General features: G+C 40.0%; 2 protein-coding genes across 2 annotated transcripts; one reads left to right on the forward strand and one right to left on the reverse strand.

Moving 5' to 3' along the window:
• Positions 1-185: 185 nt before the first annotated feature.
• Positions 186-7,432, reverse strand: LOC119728188. The gene is made up of 5 exons (XM_038200318.1): positions 7,297-7,432; positions 5,755-6,135; positions 4,286-4,436; positions 3,222-3,360; positions 186-2,727 (listed from the first exon to the last, which is right to left on the reverse strand). Exons 2-5 carry the CDS (start codon positions 5,974-5,976, stop codon positions 2,583-2,585), a joined length of 657 nt encoding a protein of 218 aa, XP_038056246.1. The 5' UTR covers positions 5,977-6,135; positions 7,297-7,432; the 3' UTR covers positions 186-2,582.
• LOC119728183 (mitogen-activated protein kinase 7-like) lies at positions 7,433-15,783 on the forward strand. Its single transcript, XM_038200305.1, has 6 exons — positions 7,433-7,532; positions 9,559-9,705; positions 10,194-11,945; positions 12,323-13,393; positions 13,722-13,998; positions 15,378-15,783. The coding sequence occupies exons 2-6, from the start codon at positions 9,597-9,599 to the stop codon at positions 15,550-15,552; spliced, it is 3,384 nt and encodes a 1,127-aa protein (XP_038056233.1). The 5' UTR covers positions 7,433-7,532; positions 9,559-9,596; the 3' UTR covers positions 15,553-15,783.
• The last annotated feature ends 288 nt before the right edge of the window (positions 15,784-16,071 follow it).

Genomic DNA, 16,071 nt, shown 5'->3' on the forward strand with positions numbered 1-16,071 from the left:
ATCAGACCTGGGGCAATGCAGGGGGGGGGGGGGGGGGGAAGGGGGGGGGGGAAGATTTGATAGGCGCATAATGTAACAGCTTGAAACCTCAAAAGTGACGGCACCAAAGTGCAAATGCTTTGCATGTTGAGCCTCAAATGCCCGCGTTCAGGGACTATGCAAATAAAAATTGAAAGCACACCATCTTACTTAATAAGACTAACCTTGTTATTTTAATGAAAACTTATATTTGCATACATACAAAGCACTTTTTTAAGAAAAGATCTCAGTACAAAAACCAAAACAAGACAATTTGTTAAAATCATGTACGATGCAAGGCACTTGTTATCAAAAGGCACAAATTATACAAATATCTGTTGCTGTGAAAGACATTAATAAACAGTTAAAAAAAGGCCCTGAAAGGTCTAAATTATGGTGAAAAAGACTTGACTACAATTATCACATTTTGCGAATCAAACCATTTAAATATACATCAACCACCTCTATTATAAGATACCACACAGAAAATGTGATCAACACGCCAATATTTGGATTTCAAATATAAACCAACTGAGTTGCATATAAGAATTGTGTTAGTAGTGATCAACAAAAACACCAGTTCACATGGAAGGAATTTAGAATTTTTCAGTTCTGATGAACGTTTGAATACCTGTACTTATTTTAAATAAAAATGCCGGTTCAAGTACTTAGTGTCCACATGTTTTGTTCATATGAAAATATTTCTTTGTGTATTTAAACCACATATTTCGATTTGACTGAAAGGCAGTAATTTGAAAGACAAAGTAAACTATATTTCAGAGAGATTTTAGAAAAAGCATCACACGTCACAAAGTATATACACAATGATGCTACAACCCAAAATTTACAGAAGTAGAATGCAAATATAGATTACAATAACAAAAACAACATGGTGAAGCATATCATAACTTAAACTGTTTAACAGTAAGTTTTTCTGATTAAATGTCTAACCAAAATCAACGGAAAGAGCAACAAATCAAGGTTTCTTTATGTGGGACTTTGTTTGAACAATAAAAGGCCAACATGTCGAAAAACGAACTTCTATGCAGCCAATTTAGTTAGGAACAACCTTAAGTACAGAATTCGATATTGCTACACATCCTGAAGTTTATGGTAAAATGAAAAGAGTCTTAACCATTTTTTTAACAAGCAAATCATTTTTGACAACTTTGCACCTTTTTTAAGATCCAAATCACGAAAAATAAATCCTTCAAGACTCATATGTATGACAAATTATTTAGAACAAATCAAATGTACAAACTAATTTGGAAAGTCAAAACTGCCAAACTATGCACATCGAACATAAAAAAAAAACTGTAATAAAAAAAAAAAAATTGTTTCCTGAGAAAATGCTCCATGATTTTACTGACACTTGTTGCCCCAAAAAATATTTCATTGTCCTGCAATCACAGGAATGGGAAAGCCAAGTGCAACACACAAAACAGTACTGTGAAGGGAAATGTGTATTATGTAGTTGGACTTGTTGACCAACTTGACCAGATGCGCTCGATTCTGAGAAAAACATCCATCTTATTTGTATCCTTCGTTTGTAAAAACATCCCTTTTGAAACATCAGGTTTGCTACACTGTACAAATGTAAATACATCCCTGAAAATTTAATATTCCATTTCCAAATGAATACCAATTGCTTTCTCACTGCCTTTAGTTTTTACACAATAATTTTTCAAACCACCCACTGCCAGAACATTCATCAAACAATTAACGACAGATAAGGCACATTATTTTTAACACAAAAATTCAATTAAGTACACTTCATATCTCAACAGTATTTAAACCCACCTTGCCACCTTTACAGGACACATAAATCTATTTCACAAAAAGTGTCCGCTTTGCATTGTAAGTACGTTGAATAAATCTCACCTTAATAAAACACATTCCACTTAAAAAAAAAAGACCAGAAACAAGATAAGAATTTGCATAGAAAAACTTTAGTTCCAAGTATTCAAATCTTTCAGTTTTAATAAGGATGGAGAGAAAACCAAAGTAGATGTCTCTTAGGCATACCACCAATGTAAGAATAGGTGACCGGCTCCACGAAAAAGGGTATTACGTCGCAAAAAAAGTGAAATTGAGTTATATACATGGTTGGAAAGCCCTTTCATTTGGTATATAATAGAGCTCCATAGCTTCTCCCGTTCTGGAGACATGACTTATTTGTATAATAATTACCTCCTTGGAGTTCGAATTACACAACAGAGAAAACAGGCTTTGAAATAGCTGGCTCTGTTGTAGAACAACAGAACGATGCACATAAAATGGTAGTTTTTTTCCTACTTTATTTATCAAAATCAACATTTCTGTGAATGAACCCTGAAACTGTAGGTTTTAAAGATGTCATTCATGACAAAAAAATGAAAATCACATTTTTTACAAGATTTTCACCCTCTCAACACTGAGCGGGCCATTACACAATAATGCACAGCACGACTTAATACCCTTTTTTGTGGAGCCGGTCACATATATAATTCTGAAACTGTTTTGTTAACTACATAGTTCTGAAGACATTTTGCATAGTGGTTGTGGAATTATGCAATAGCTGCATGTCATGTGATTGTCTGCAAGTTGTTTGATTGGTGCTGAGGTGGCCATTTGGACTGACCATGTTGTGATGTCATGTCGTTTAGCATATCTGGATGCAACTGTTGAGGAGCTGGTTTGTCTGTCTGTGATTTTCGTTGTTTCTTTTTCCTGTACAAACATGAACACATCAAGATTTTGTTATTTTTTAATGATAAATTGGTCTCAATATGATCAGTAGGGAGAGATACTAATTTAAAAAGTTAAATGTTTTCCAGGTGAAAATCGTTTTGGAGAAAGTGCCCACTTGATACTCGACAAATGTTTGAGTCAAGTCGATTCATAAGGTAAGGTTGAGACATACTTCAAATGAAAATGAACGCAAAGCCAATTTCATGATGTCGAAAACTGCAGTTTAATTAAGAAAGTCGCTGTTAACCTAATGAATCAAGCCAAAATTGTTGATGCTACAAAATTTGGTGTGCTTTTGCACAGATTATGAAATAGTGTTTGTAAAACAAAACAAGCCCTTTCTTTCACTTTGTGTTTTGTTATAATCTTTAACAATACAAACACACATTTTTAAGTTTTTTAGAAAGGCCTTAATTTTCTTAACTTTTAAAAGGAGGGTTTTTAATGTTGGTATGAACATGCATGATACTCACCTCAAATCCTCTACTTTTTTTCGCCACATTTGCCATTCCCTTTCCAGCTGGTGGTTGTATTCTTGTTCAAGTCGCAGTTCATTTGCCAGGTGGAGGGAAGAACTCACAGAGACCTTCAGCTGTTCAATGTGATGCAGTGCTGCATAAAAAAAACACACCACAATTTTGTTTCTAAACAAAAATAATTTGATATAAGATTTGAGGCTTTGCATGGTGGGGTATCGGTATCATTTCGGTTTGCGGTAACACCATGTGGTAATAACTACTGCTTAGAAGATATTAGTTCTGAGAAGAACTTGTCCTGCTTATTATCAACTTTGCTAAGTAGTTTTTTGTTCTGTTAAGAACAGTCCTGCTGTAAGCTCTAAACCAAGCCAACTGACACAGTCGAGCGAGCAGGACGCTCAGCGGGCATCCCTCAACACAATGCCCATGGCTCACAACCAACTGACACACCCGAGCGAGCAGGGCATGCCCAGCAAGCACTCCTAATCCTAACAAATCCTACTTAAGGAGTAGCATCTCCACCAACTTCAGTCTCCTGACGATGACTAGAGCAGGCTAGTCGAAACGTTGAGACCAAAGACAAGTTCGTTTAGAACTTACAGCAGGACTGTTCTTAACAGAACAAAAAACTACTTAGCAAAGTTGATAATAAGCAGGACAAGTTCTTCTCAGAACCAATATCTTCTAAGCAGTAGTTATTACCACATGGTGTTACCGCAAACCGAAACGATAATAAAAATGATTTGAAAATGTATATTTTCGTCTGATTTAGAATTCCAAATTTGGTGAACCTTTGACCTTAGAAACACTGTAATAATGCTTTACCATTCGAGCTAACTATCCCTACATGTATATGTTGGCGGTCTAAAACTTATTTTAATTTTTTTTCTCAAGTTGCACTAGTCAGAAGCCATGGAACCTAGTCAGATACCCAATTTGGTTTATTTCATGATTTAAAATGTTTTTCAAGCTCTTATTTAAAAGCAATTTTGGTATTTATTTTATCAGTATCAATTTGAAATTTGTTTCAATTTCCCACCAAAGTTTTCTGCACTTACTGTTTTTGAGTATAACATTCCTTGAGAATGGCGTGCGACCCTCCACATCTTGTAACCCTGGCACCAACAGTCTGAGGTTGCCGTACTGCTGCTGCAGGTCCTGCCGCCGTTTCTTCTCAGTGAGTTTCTTGCCGTCCCTGCGAACTTTGACCTGTGGCAAATTCCAAAGACTGGTCACAGTTTTTTACAAACTCATTAATAGGGACAAATAATTATCGTTATTCTATTAACCCTAACTCCCTAGCATAATTTACAAGGAACCGTACCAATTCTGGCAAATTCCAACACCCACATGGGAAATTGTACACACACACTGTTGGACTTAGTTTCTGGAGGTATGCCAACCCCAGTGTAAAAGACCGTCAGTTTAGGGGTACTCTACCTATCCCAACAGATTTTAACAAAACCTGCTGTTGGGCTTTGATGGGTTGAGTTCGGTTAGAGTTAAGCGATAAGGGTGTGTATATGTATGTGAGTTTGTTTCTGCATTCAATAGGGGACGTTGAACAATAGAGGACAATAGGTCCCCAATTCCCGAGAGGTCCCAAATTTGGATGTACAAAACATATGGGAGGTCTTCCTAAAAAGTTAAAGTACAAACAAAGAGGGACAATAGGGGGTCCCTGACTGCAGGCAAATACACACTTGGGTGTGTATTATGTGTTGACCGTTCATACATACATGTACATGTAAGTTGATCACCCGCAAAGCAGGCAACAGGCAGTGAAGCGGCTTCCTACGCATATAAAGAGTGCGAGGCGGAGGCTCATCACATACAAATGTATGTAACCGTCCAAAATCCTATTTGCAGCAATGAGGTACAAATAGAGCCAAGAATACCACTACAGTAGACCGCCACTATAACAAACACGATGGGGTCCGTAAAAAAATGTTCGTTATATTGATTGTGCATTATAATAAAATTTGCTATTTCGGGAGCCAAATGTTCGCTATAGCGGTGTGCGTTATAGCGGTGTTTTACAGTACTATACATGGTACTTGATGCCCCTTGAAATAAAACTCTGGTCCCAGTTTTATGAAAAACAAAATTACCTGGACTAGGTCCTTTGCCTTTAGCTACAGTTCAAAACAAAAACTTGGGTTAGGAGGATATGATGTGTTTAAAATATTTGTTTTGAGGGCCTAATTTTCGAACAACTTTGGGAAAGAATCAGACCAGGAATTGACAAATTTGGAAAGTTGTGATGGGAGTCAGTGTAACAAAATCTTGGTAAAAGTTGCTAAAATAAAAAAAATTAAAAAACAGAAACGTACGATATCCCCCAGCTTCCGGAGACCTGGAGAACCATGCCTACTAGCACTGATATTCAGTTAAGGTACTTGGAGTGTATAAAAGATAAAACTAACACTCCTTCCCAAACAAACTAGATAATATATTGGCATACATCAAACTTATGAACTTCACAATCCTCCCCCATTTTGAAAAAGAAATTGGAAACAATTCTAACCTTCAACTTTCCATAGAACTCCTCATCTTGATAGTTCTCAGGGGAAAATTGAGTGTCTCGATCGCTGCTTGAAGATGAAGGCGATGAATACAGATCTTCAGGGCCCACCCCAGGGCTCGTCCCTCTGTTGTTGTTGTTGTTGTCGCTCCTCGAAGGGTCAGGCTCGTAAAACTCCGAGGAAATGCCAGGGCTGCTGGTCAGGCTCTGCGATTCTGAGTCCATGGTAAGCTCCCCCACTGATGTGGCAGGATGCCACTAATCATCTTACGGGTCTGGCCAAAAGGCTGCCGTATTCAAGCTCCAGAGATTGTTTGTGTCAGCCTCGAAGGTGCATAGTTAGAGCTTATTACTTCACTCTTCGGAAGGGCGAGTCCCAAAAATCTATTAAAAAATAGAAAGAAAAAAAAAAACCAAAACAATCAGACACCATATCATTCAACTTTGCCAGGACATCTCATACAGCAGAGTTCAATGCATCAAAACACTTCATAAAAATGTCCACTTGCGTCATAGTTACTTCAACTAATATTTTAAGGCCAAGTAAAAAAAAAATGTTTTAAAGTATCTCGTCTGGCTTATGAAAAAATGAAGGAGGCGGGCGCACTTTTTTCCTTTCTTTTTTCTTAGAAACAAATGAAGAAGACAATAAATCAACAATATATTTACAAATATTGCAAATGTATGAATAAAAAAAGAAAAGGGAAAAAAAGAAGGCGGGCAGAAAAAATGAGCAGGCGGGGACAAGAAACTGGTTTATTTATTTTTTACTTGGCCCCAACTTTTGAATTAGCTCATTTTGAAAAATGCCAACCAAAATCCAATTTCCCCAAGAATTGATAAGAGGTAGAATGCCGTATTCTGGCCCAAATCTATATGTTAACTACATGTATGGCCTCTACATTACGTTTACATGTAATTACAAAATAAAATAGTCATTCATTTCCACGGCAAGACGTGAAAAAAAAATAATAAAAAAGTGAAATAATAGCTTGATTTGATTTATGAATGATAAAAGGTAAGAATGACTTTGAGATTGAGGAACATTTCCTAGTGTAAAAGATTACGTCCACAAATTTCAATCATACTTTTTTTTTAGCATGTTTATTTAGTAGGCTACATTCTGTTGTCCCTTATTTTTTAGGCTAGCATATACACTTGCCTGTAAATCCCACTCCAGTCAATTTCTTTGTTCAACTTTATGATCACAACAAAGCACCACCCTTTGTGGTTTATATGATTATCCCACAATGCAGTGACTAAAGTCAATGATACTTTTTTTTTATAGTACTACACTTCCGCACGCGCAGTACTGTATTGTGAAATGCCAATGACATTGTTTTTGTGCGAAATGAGCATGACTAAATTTGAGTGGGCAAGAAGTGGTTGTTTCCCGTCGTTTTTGCCAATGAATGGTCATCTTAAATTGAAGGTAGGACACACATGATATGACTTATTAGCCTTAACATCAGTTCAGTTTGACAAAATAGGCATCATTGCGTAACTTTCTTGAGATAAGATCATTTTTTATTAATGGCAATTTACCTGTTCCAGTTCAGTCATGTCGTGGATTTATTGTACACACAAAAATGCATTATGGGTAGGTCAATATGAATAATTCATAAAACGCATAGCGCATTACGACATACACCAGACGTTCTATTTTTAGCAACAGCAAGTAGCCAGTATAAAAATGGAGGATATTCACGTTCCCGTATTCCTTGCTCCATTATTGTAAACACTCCGACTAGTTTATCAGGGAAACCAGCTGTTTATCCGCAGTGAGTGATGTTGTTTTTGTCACATATATTTGTCGAATTTATTAACATTGAGATCCAGATTAATCCGATAAATAACGGTGGGCACAACGTTTTGTGAATTGTGTTCTCCGCCATGCATGTCCGATATAACGCTGTCAACATGGTCAAAGCGTTGTTGCACGTACGTCCATATATTGAATAAATGATATTATGTACAGAATGTTTACTAACTCATACATTCTTACATTGTTCTCTTACTAATATTTTAATTGTGTTTTAACATGTTTAACATGTTTAATAATTTTGTGTGAGCTGGGATCATCATCCATTTTCTCACTGAATGGATCACCCAGGATAAGTAAGAAGATAGTGGATATTTTGCCGGAGGTAATGAATGACGGCAAACTAACGATTACTAAAGGTTTGCCGGCGGCAATCCATATCAACAGAGGGCGCTGTACTCTTTAAAATAGGGCTGAATTATAAGATGTATTAAATTCCCACCAAAAGTTGTGTAGCACGTTTGGTGTAATGGTTCAGCAAAGGCTCTAGTAAGCGGGATGACTCGCGTTCGATTCCGACCGCACCACATTTTTAAGTGTTTTTTTCTCATCCCAAAATAAATAAGAATATTCTTCTTTTATTATTTTAACATGTCTCAAACATTTTTTGCAGAGTATTACATTTTCTTTTTCAGATTTGTGGCTCTGGAGGATTTTTTTTAAAAGGGAAATAAAGTCCGAAATTATAAAATGGTCTGAATCCCATCTTGTGAATACGAGGTAACAACGATAATTTTGGCATGGAGCCAGACTAAAATTTGTCACCGGAAAATGTTTAAGTACAAAAAAACAGTAACTGCGCATGTTCAGTGCATATCCGGCAAACTAACATTTACTAAAGGTTTGCCGTCTCCGGCAAAATATACACTGCCAAATAAGAAATAGGCTCTGCCTAAGTAAATAAATAAACTCTGCCTTTGGCTTTGTGTGACTATTCCCATGTTCAGTTATCATCATGGTCATGTAATCCTGTACATTTTGACACTCCTTGTCCTTGAGTTTGATTGCTCCATAATGTCCGTGGTTGAGGATTCCGGTTTTTCCTCAATGCACTTTCACTGCTACTAGAAAGAAAAAAAAACAGGCCTCTCTTTCGTTTACTTCGTAGGGTGATTACATATCGTTCCAAAATGGCTTGTTTAACCATCTTCTTTTAATGTTTAGATGCCTAATGACCCTATTCGATAGTTTAGAAAAACACTGAAAAAGTAAACCTCATCCAAACCATAGATAGTGACTACTCCAGAACTGTACGATTTTTTACAGTTCTTGAAGTAGATAGTGACAACACACACGGAATTATCAGGTGATTACTAATTTCCTGTTTCCTGTCTTCTAATCTGACAATGTCATGACCAGTGTTATGAATTGTTAACGTGGTATCCACGTGAATTGGATTTCCGAAGCTTAACTCCTGGGCCCAGTTTCATGCCGCTCGTTAAGAAGCAGAGAATAAATGCTTATCACATTTACAAACTTAGCAAAAAAACAGCTGACAACAACAAGTCTTAATAAACAGTACTGTACATGTGATACTTGGCTGGTATAACATGTTTCTGCTGCCTGATCTGCTGGGTAGATTTTTCTGTCTTTTAAAATTTATCGGAAAAAAAATGTTGCAACCCGATGCCACTTTTCTCTTCATATATGTGTATATCATCTCAATGAAGGTCAGTCATTGCAAAAATGATGATAAGACATGAATCTGGGACTGAGAAACATTTCCAATTTTGTTAGGAAATACTTAGAAAACTTTCTTGACTCTTCGTAGACTTTGTTCACAACCGCTGAAGTGGCGTCAGGTAGCAGCATTTTTTCCAATTGTTCAGGAAGCTACATGTACAACATGTGTACATGTTAGCAGCTTCTTAAAGTTTGCCCCTGTTGCATGGATACATTACATGTTTACAGAACGTTGTTTTTTCAATCAAGATTGAGTTACAAGTGCAATTGAAAAGTAACGCTGGTTTTATCCATTTTTTCAGACAAGTCTTAGGTCAGTCTAAGACTATCTAGAGCAGTCATGCAGCATGCAGCAGCAAGAAACCTGAGGGCCTTCAAGACCAAATGTCTGGACGTGAGCTTTGACCTGGACAATTCGGAGTACCGTGCAATCCAGAACATCGGAACAGGTGGGTCACGTTTGAAGAACATGGACATTAAGAGGGACTTGTGTGGATCACAAAACGATCTTAAAAATATTTGAGGTATATTTTTGGAACACATTTTTAGTGTTCAAATTTTGCTTGTCTGTATCATTCTTGCTTAAGTTAAAGCAACAAAGCTGGTGCAAATGTTTGAAAAACACTATGTTTGAGTTGTATATGTTGTATTGAGTTGTACTTGTATTTTCTTTTCCAATGCAGAGATCAGTGCAAACTGTAAAAATTGAATTGTTTGAAAAAACTTCCATGAAAAATGCGCAAGAAGGCACAAAACTATGTTTTCGTGCCAAATTATTAAAGTTGTGTGTAGTTGAAACTTCATGTGAATTGTTACACAAAAATCGTTTTGTTTTAAGATAGTGGGGTTCACTGACATTGCAGTACTGTAATTTTGCACCAACAAAGACTTCTTGTTTTACATGGCACTCATCTTGTAAAATGTTTCCCTCCCCCAGGTGCGTATGGAGTTGTGTGCTCAGCAACGCACAAGAAAACCTCAGAAAAAGTGGCCATCAAGAAGATCCCAAATGCCTTTGAGGAGCTGACCACGGCCAAACGAACCTACCGCGAGCTCAAGATCATGCGGCACTTCCGGCACGAGAACGTGATTGGGATCCGAGAGATCCTTATGCCTAAGGAACCTCTGAATGACTTCCGGGATGTCTATGTGGTGCTGGATTTGATGGAGAGTGATCTCCACCACATCATCCACTCCCAGCAGTCAGTCAGCATGGAGCACATCCGCTACTTCCTGTATCAGATCCTCCGGGGGCTGAAGTACATCCACTCGGCCAACGTGGTTCACCGGGACCTCAAGCCCAGCAACCTCCTGGTGAACGAGAACTGTGAACTCAAGATCGGCGATTTTGGAATGGCCAGGGGGCTGTCTGGAAACGCCGACTCCAAACGCAAGATGTTTATGACCGTTTACGTTGCCACACGCTGGTACCGCGCCCCGGAGTTGCTGTTTTCTAATGACGACTACTCTTACGCCGTGGATATGTGGTCGGTTGGCTGCATCTTTGCAGAGATGTTGGGCCGCAAGCAGATATTTCCAGGCAAGAATCCCATGCATCAGTTGACTCTCATCATCGAGGTCCTGGGGATGCCACCAGACAGTCTACTCCGCTCAACAAACAGTGACCAGATCTTTAACTTCTTCCACCGCAACTTTGGCGGGAAGCAGTCCACAAACCTGAGAGACAAGTACCCCAACCTGGATGAAGACGGGAAGGACTTGCTCTCAAAGATGCTGGTCTTCAACCCCTCCGATAGAATCTCGGTCAAGGATGCTCTCTCGCATCCCTTCTTGGCCAAGTATCATGATCCAGATGATGAGCCAGAATGCTTTCCCACGTTTGATTTCTCCTTTGAGCAGGATGAGCTCACCAAGCAGCAGATCAGGCAAAATGTTGGAAAGATGATTTTGAAATACCAGAGAACCAAACTCTTTGCTGGGAAGAAGTTTCCAGGTTCTGTCTCCGTCGTGAAACCGTCCACAGCAGCCACTGCCACTTCAGCTGCCTTTCAAGAAACCAAAAGTGCAATAATGCAGCTGGCTGCTGCATCAGTTTTGCCTGCCAATACCTTGCCAGTTGCCAATCCTCCAGACACCAAACAAAGCTCTGATGTGAAGTGCCCTCCAAAGGAGGGCATCTTTAAAGTCCCCTCTATCCCTGCAGAGGAGAAGAAGTTCCTTACTCCAGAAGCAAAGCCCAACAAAATGGTTTCGGAGGCAGAAGAAACTTTGAGTGTCATGGCAGTGTCAACACTTAGTGTCTCAAACGATGTGCACATGAAAAGTGCAACCAGGTCAGCCCAGAATAGTGCAATAGGTAACACGGATGGACTAGTCCAGGGTATGTCTACACTCAAAACCCTCACTGCCTCATCAAGTAACACCATCTCAGAAGATGTAGAAATGAAAAGTGCCCACGGTGAACAGAAAGAACCACTCAATGGGTCTAGTATCGGACCCTCTGTGTCAGAATCACAGGACGTAGATATGAAGAGTGCACGACGGCAAGGAGCAGAGACGAATTCTGTTACAATAAGTTCCCAGGTGAAAGACAGTTTGAACAGTTCCAAGCAGCCTCTGCCCTCTGTTGTTGTGGAGGGCACAGGTCAGAAGACAATTTCTGAGGACACCAAGGAGCTGATCAAAGCAGCCCTACGACAGTCGGTATTAAAGAATAAAATGAGAAAAGGTAGGATTCTTTGTTTCTAATTGGGGTATTTACTCCCGAGTTTAGTTAAACTCTTAGTTTGCAGGACTTCATGTGCCTGCTTCTTATGGTCAAGTAGCTCATGACATCTGCAGTCACATGTACAATTTGAAAGAGATTGAGAAAATAGTCTTCAGGAGACGATTGTTTTAGCCTGTAGTGTCGGGTCATTTTTTCATTGTTTTTTTTTAAGTCAATTTTTGGTGTCGTGGAATTTGATGTGTTTGTGTTCTTCAGTAATACTGAGCAGATCAAGCAATAATGGAGAATGCTGTCACATCTGGTGTTCAGAAAGCATTCACAAAGAACTTTAGAAGTACATGTATGATTTTTTTTGGGTTGGTTTTATGTTTTCACAGAATCTGAGGCTGAGAAAGGTGGTGGAAAAATTCCTGTCACCGCCGTGGCCCGCCAACGAGAACGGGAACAGAAACGACGTCAAAAGCTCCGTCGGTCCATTGAACGACAGAAGAAGGGCAAAGCGAAGGGCAAGAAAAACACAAAAGAGGTACAAGAGGATGACAAACACCAAATGCTGACGGACGAAGACAGAAGTATGCTGGAGAGATGGAACAAAATGTTGAAGAAAAAGGATCAAGAGGAACCAAGCGAATCGGACAAAGCTGGCGATGATAGTTCTGCACTGGGGTCAGAACACAGCAAAGTCATCAAGGAGGAATCCCTTCTTTTTCACAAACGTGTCGAGTCAGATGTTGGAGTATCTGCAGCCGTTGCCGAACCTTCCCAGAACACTCGGGGATCGTCAAGTCGTTCCTCAGTGACTGAATTAGGAGAATCTGTGTCCTCCATCACAAACACTGCCCAAGGCGGACAAAAAGTTGGTGAGAAAATTGCCACCAGTGGAGTGGTAGAGACAATTAGTGTGCCAACGCAGCAGCAGATATCAAGTTTAGATAGCACTGCTTCCACAAACATGTTCCCCTTCTCAGTGGCTTCCAAAGCTCAGAAAAACTCTTACAGCAGTGCAACAAAGACGTCCCCGTCCTCACTGAACAATTTTGGAACGAACAATGCACAGCTTTACTTCAGTCAGCCATCCAGCCAGCCCATGAACACCAATCCAAATCATAGTTTCTATGCCCAAAGTGACCAGAAAAGTTCCAGTGTCATCACTTCAAGGCAGACTGGAGACCAGCAAATGTCTACCGCGACAAGTTCAGCTAATCAACCTCCTGCCTCTACCACTGATACTGCCACTGCCCAGTTGTTGAGTAGGTACCCAACTGCCACGTCACTGTCTGTAGGTTTCCAACCTGGCAAGAGTGATGGCAGTTCTGGGTTCCAGCAGTATCGATCGCGTCACTACTCAGATCGCGAGACGCCCTCACCTCCACATAACATCCAGCAGTCACCACCAGCCTACGAAGACTCAATGAAAGCAAGGTTTACACCCTACACAAGCCCAACAGGTAATGCACATTAAAACCTTACATGTGTGTGTTTGAACAACTGTTCACTTACCACCAAAAAAGTTTGTTTACAATACTTAGAAAATTTATGTTATAATTTTAAAATGTATGATGTACACCTTACAGTGGTCAACGCACTTCCATTTTGATCACCCAAAAGTGCTGTTTGAATGGAAAATACAAGAATAGATGGAAAAACAAATGTTCTTTGGTTACAAATGTTTAAACTCTCTTGTACTAGAGGTTTCAGGAAATATCTTCCGAAACCCCCAAACTTACCCTATCAAATGTAATTGGACATCCCCTGAATTGATTTCTGTTTTCACAGGTAACCCCCAAAGCTACCCCTACAAGCACAGCTCCCAGTACCTGAGCCTCAGCAAGCAAAGTCCTGTACGCCAAGATGGCCTCCCCACCCACTCCCGCCCCTCACCTACCCCACCCGAGCTAGCCCAGGTCATCCGACAGCTGTCCAAGTCGGCCATGGAAGACAGCTTACCGCCGATACTTCAGGTGACACCCAAGGGTGACGGAGCTGGATATGGACTCAGTATGGACTTGGAAGATTGGCTGGAGGGTTCCTTGGGATCACCACCGGCTGCATGGTAAAAATTGATCTATCGCCGTTTGCGAGTTAGCCGCGCCCCTTAGACAACCCTATGGAGTTTTTGTACACTACGTTTTGTTTGTCTCAGATTTTGCGCGTCCCGCGTCCATTTGCATATCATGTAATTTTAAAAACAATATTTCACAAGCTGCGTTGATGCGATTCTAATGCGATTCTACTGCGATAGGCCAATCGTCTGGACTACTTGCAGAAATTGTACATAACACTGAGTAGCTCTCGAGAGCCAGTGTGGGATGTAGAATACCTGCACTGGTTCAGGATTGTGTGATGTGGGAAACACCCCCCCCCCCCTCCCTAAATAGGCAATGGAAAAGAATTATAGTGAGCTATCGTTGTTTCTGTGATAATGTCACAGACAAGTATGCATTTGTGATGATGAAACTGTTCCAAACAGAAAATTACATTAACACTGCCGAAGATACAGTTGGGCACTCTTTCAGCAGATCTGTTTGGCAGTACATTGTACTGCTAAGCATGTGATTTACTGCAAACAGAGCCCTGTGTTCATTTTACAAAAGCTGTGAGCAGTAAGCTTAAAACATCATGCGCTAACTTCAGAGGTAGAATTTTCTTTAAGAAGCAGTGAAACAATTTTACATCAATATATAAGCAAGTGTATGGCATCAAGGCCCTAAAATACACTTGAGGTCAGCATCATTTTGTCTGTTATAGTTTGTGCATCAATCTGCTTACCATTAAAATAGAGTATATCATTTGCAGCTATCCAAAAAGTAACTGACGAAATTATTGTTGAAAAATATTCTTAGTTTAAAGATAGTAATGGCACTAAACTCCCTGTTAAATTAATCTATTTGGCATGCTGCCATTTTGAAGAAAACAATTAAAGAAGATCGTTTCCAAAGATGCGTCTAAAGACGCATTTTTGGAAATTTCGTAGTAGTTCGTATTTAATTCGGCGAAGCCGTGAATGGGTACGTGCAAGCATTGACACAACGCACAAGCGCGTGCGGTAGCTATAATTTGTCGTTTCAGTGCGTGACATCGCGTAGCTGCAATCGGCTGAATGAGAAAGTGTTCCAGACGCTGATTTCGGGCGCAGTTTTAGAACAAGACTCGGCAAGTTTTGAATTGAAATCAAGATCCTAGAATATTGTTTTCTCAGAATATACAATGTACAGCATTCACTGAGCTAAAATTTTATCAGGTTAGTTGTTAAACACCCTTTTTTAGAGTTTAAGCACATTTGTTGCTCCAAACGGGGGGGGGGGGGGGGGGGGGGGGGGAAATGCACAAATGACAAATGATATTCTCTACCTTTGAGCAGTGCTGAGAAATTAGCCTCAGGAGTGGCATTATGAATATTTATAACATGAAACCATTTTTCCAATGTTGCAGCAAGCTGGATTCAGGACCCTTATCTGCATCTCTGCTCTCTGATTGGCTGGAAGTGCGGGACATGAATATGGATGACATGATCGCCGTACAGCTGGAGCTGGGGCTCACGTCGCCATTCAACCTGTCGGATATTCCAGGGCTAGTCGAGTCGCCAAAGAATAAGGACAGGGTTTGACCCTAATTGTTCCCCAGCGCCCGTCTAATCAGCGAAGCTACCAACCTGTTTAGACTCCGGGCACAAAAGTTAGGTGGTGCTTTGTGACTGCTTTCGAGAGCCAAGAGGACAGGACACACAGCACGCGTGTACATTGTACTGGTTCAGGTGCATCTGCTGCAATGTACGCGCGACTAATTTTATTCTGTATGCGAACAAAGCCATAAAAAGTGTACTTGTTCTACATACCCCCCCCCCCCAGGACAGACACAAAGGGAGAACAACAGATCCTTTCAGTCCTCGGGAGTTGGGTCTTTTGTTCAAAATGGTCCTCTGTGGTAGGTTTGTGTGCTTAGTCTATGGGAGTGTGTTATATTACAGGGACAAAGGAAAACACAAAGCATTGTCCTCAAGAGTATAGTAAAACAAGAGAGTGTGTCTTTGCACGAGTGTCGGGCAACTATTTTCACTTGTACCTACCACTACTTCTACTGCATTGGTGTCGTCTAATTTCTTTGAGCTGTTATTGGACACATTATG

This window comes from Patiria miniata, unplaced genomic scaffold (assembly GCF_015706575.1).
Source record: "Patiria miniata isolate m_02_andy unplaced genomic scaffold, ASM1570657v1 HiC_scaffold_1, whole genome shotgun sequence".
Lineage (NCBI taxonomy): Eukaryota > Metazoa > Echinodermata > Asteroidea > Valvatida > Asterinidae > Patiria > Patiria miniata.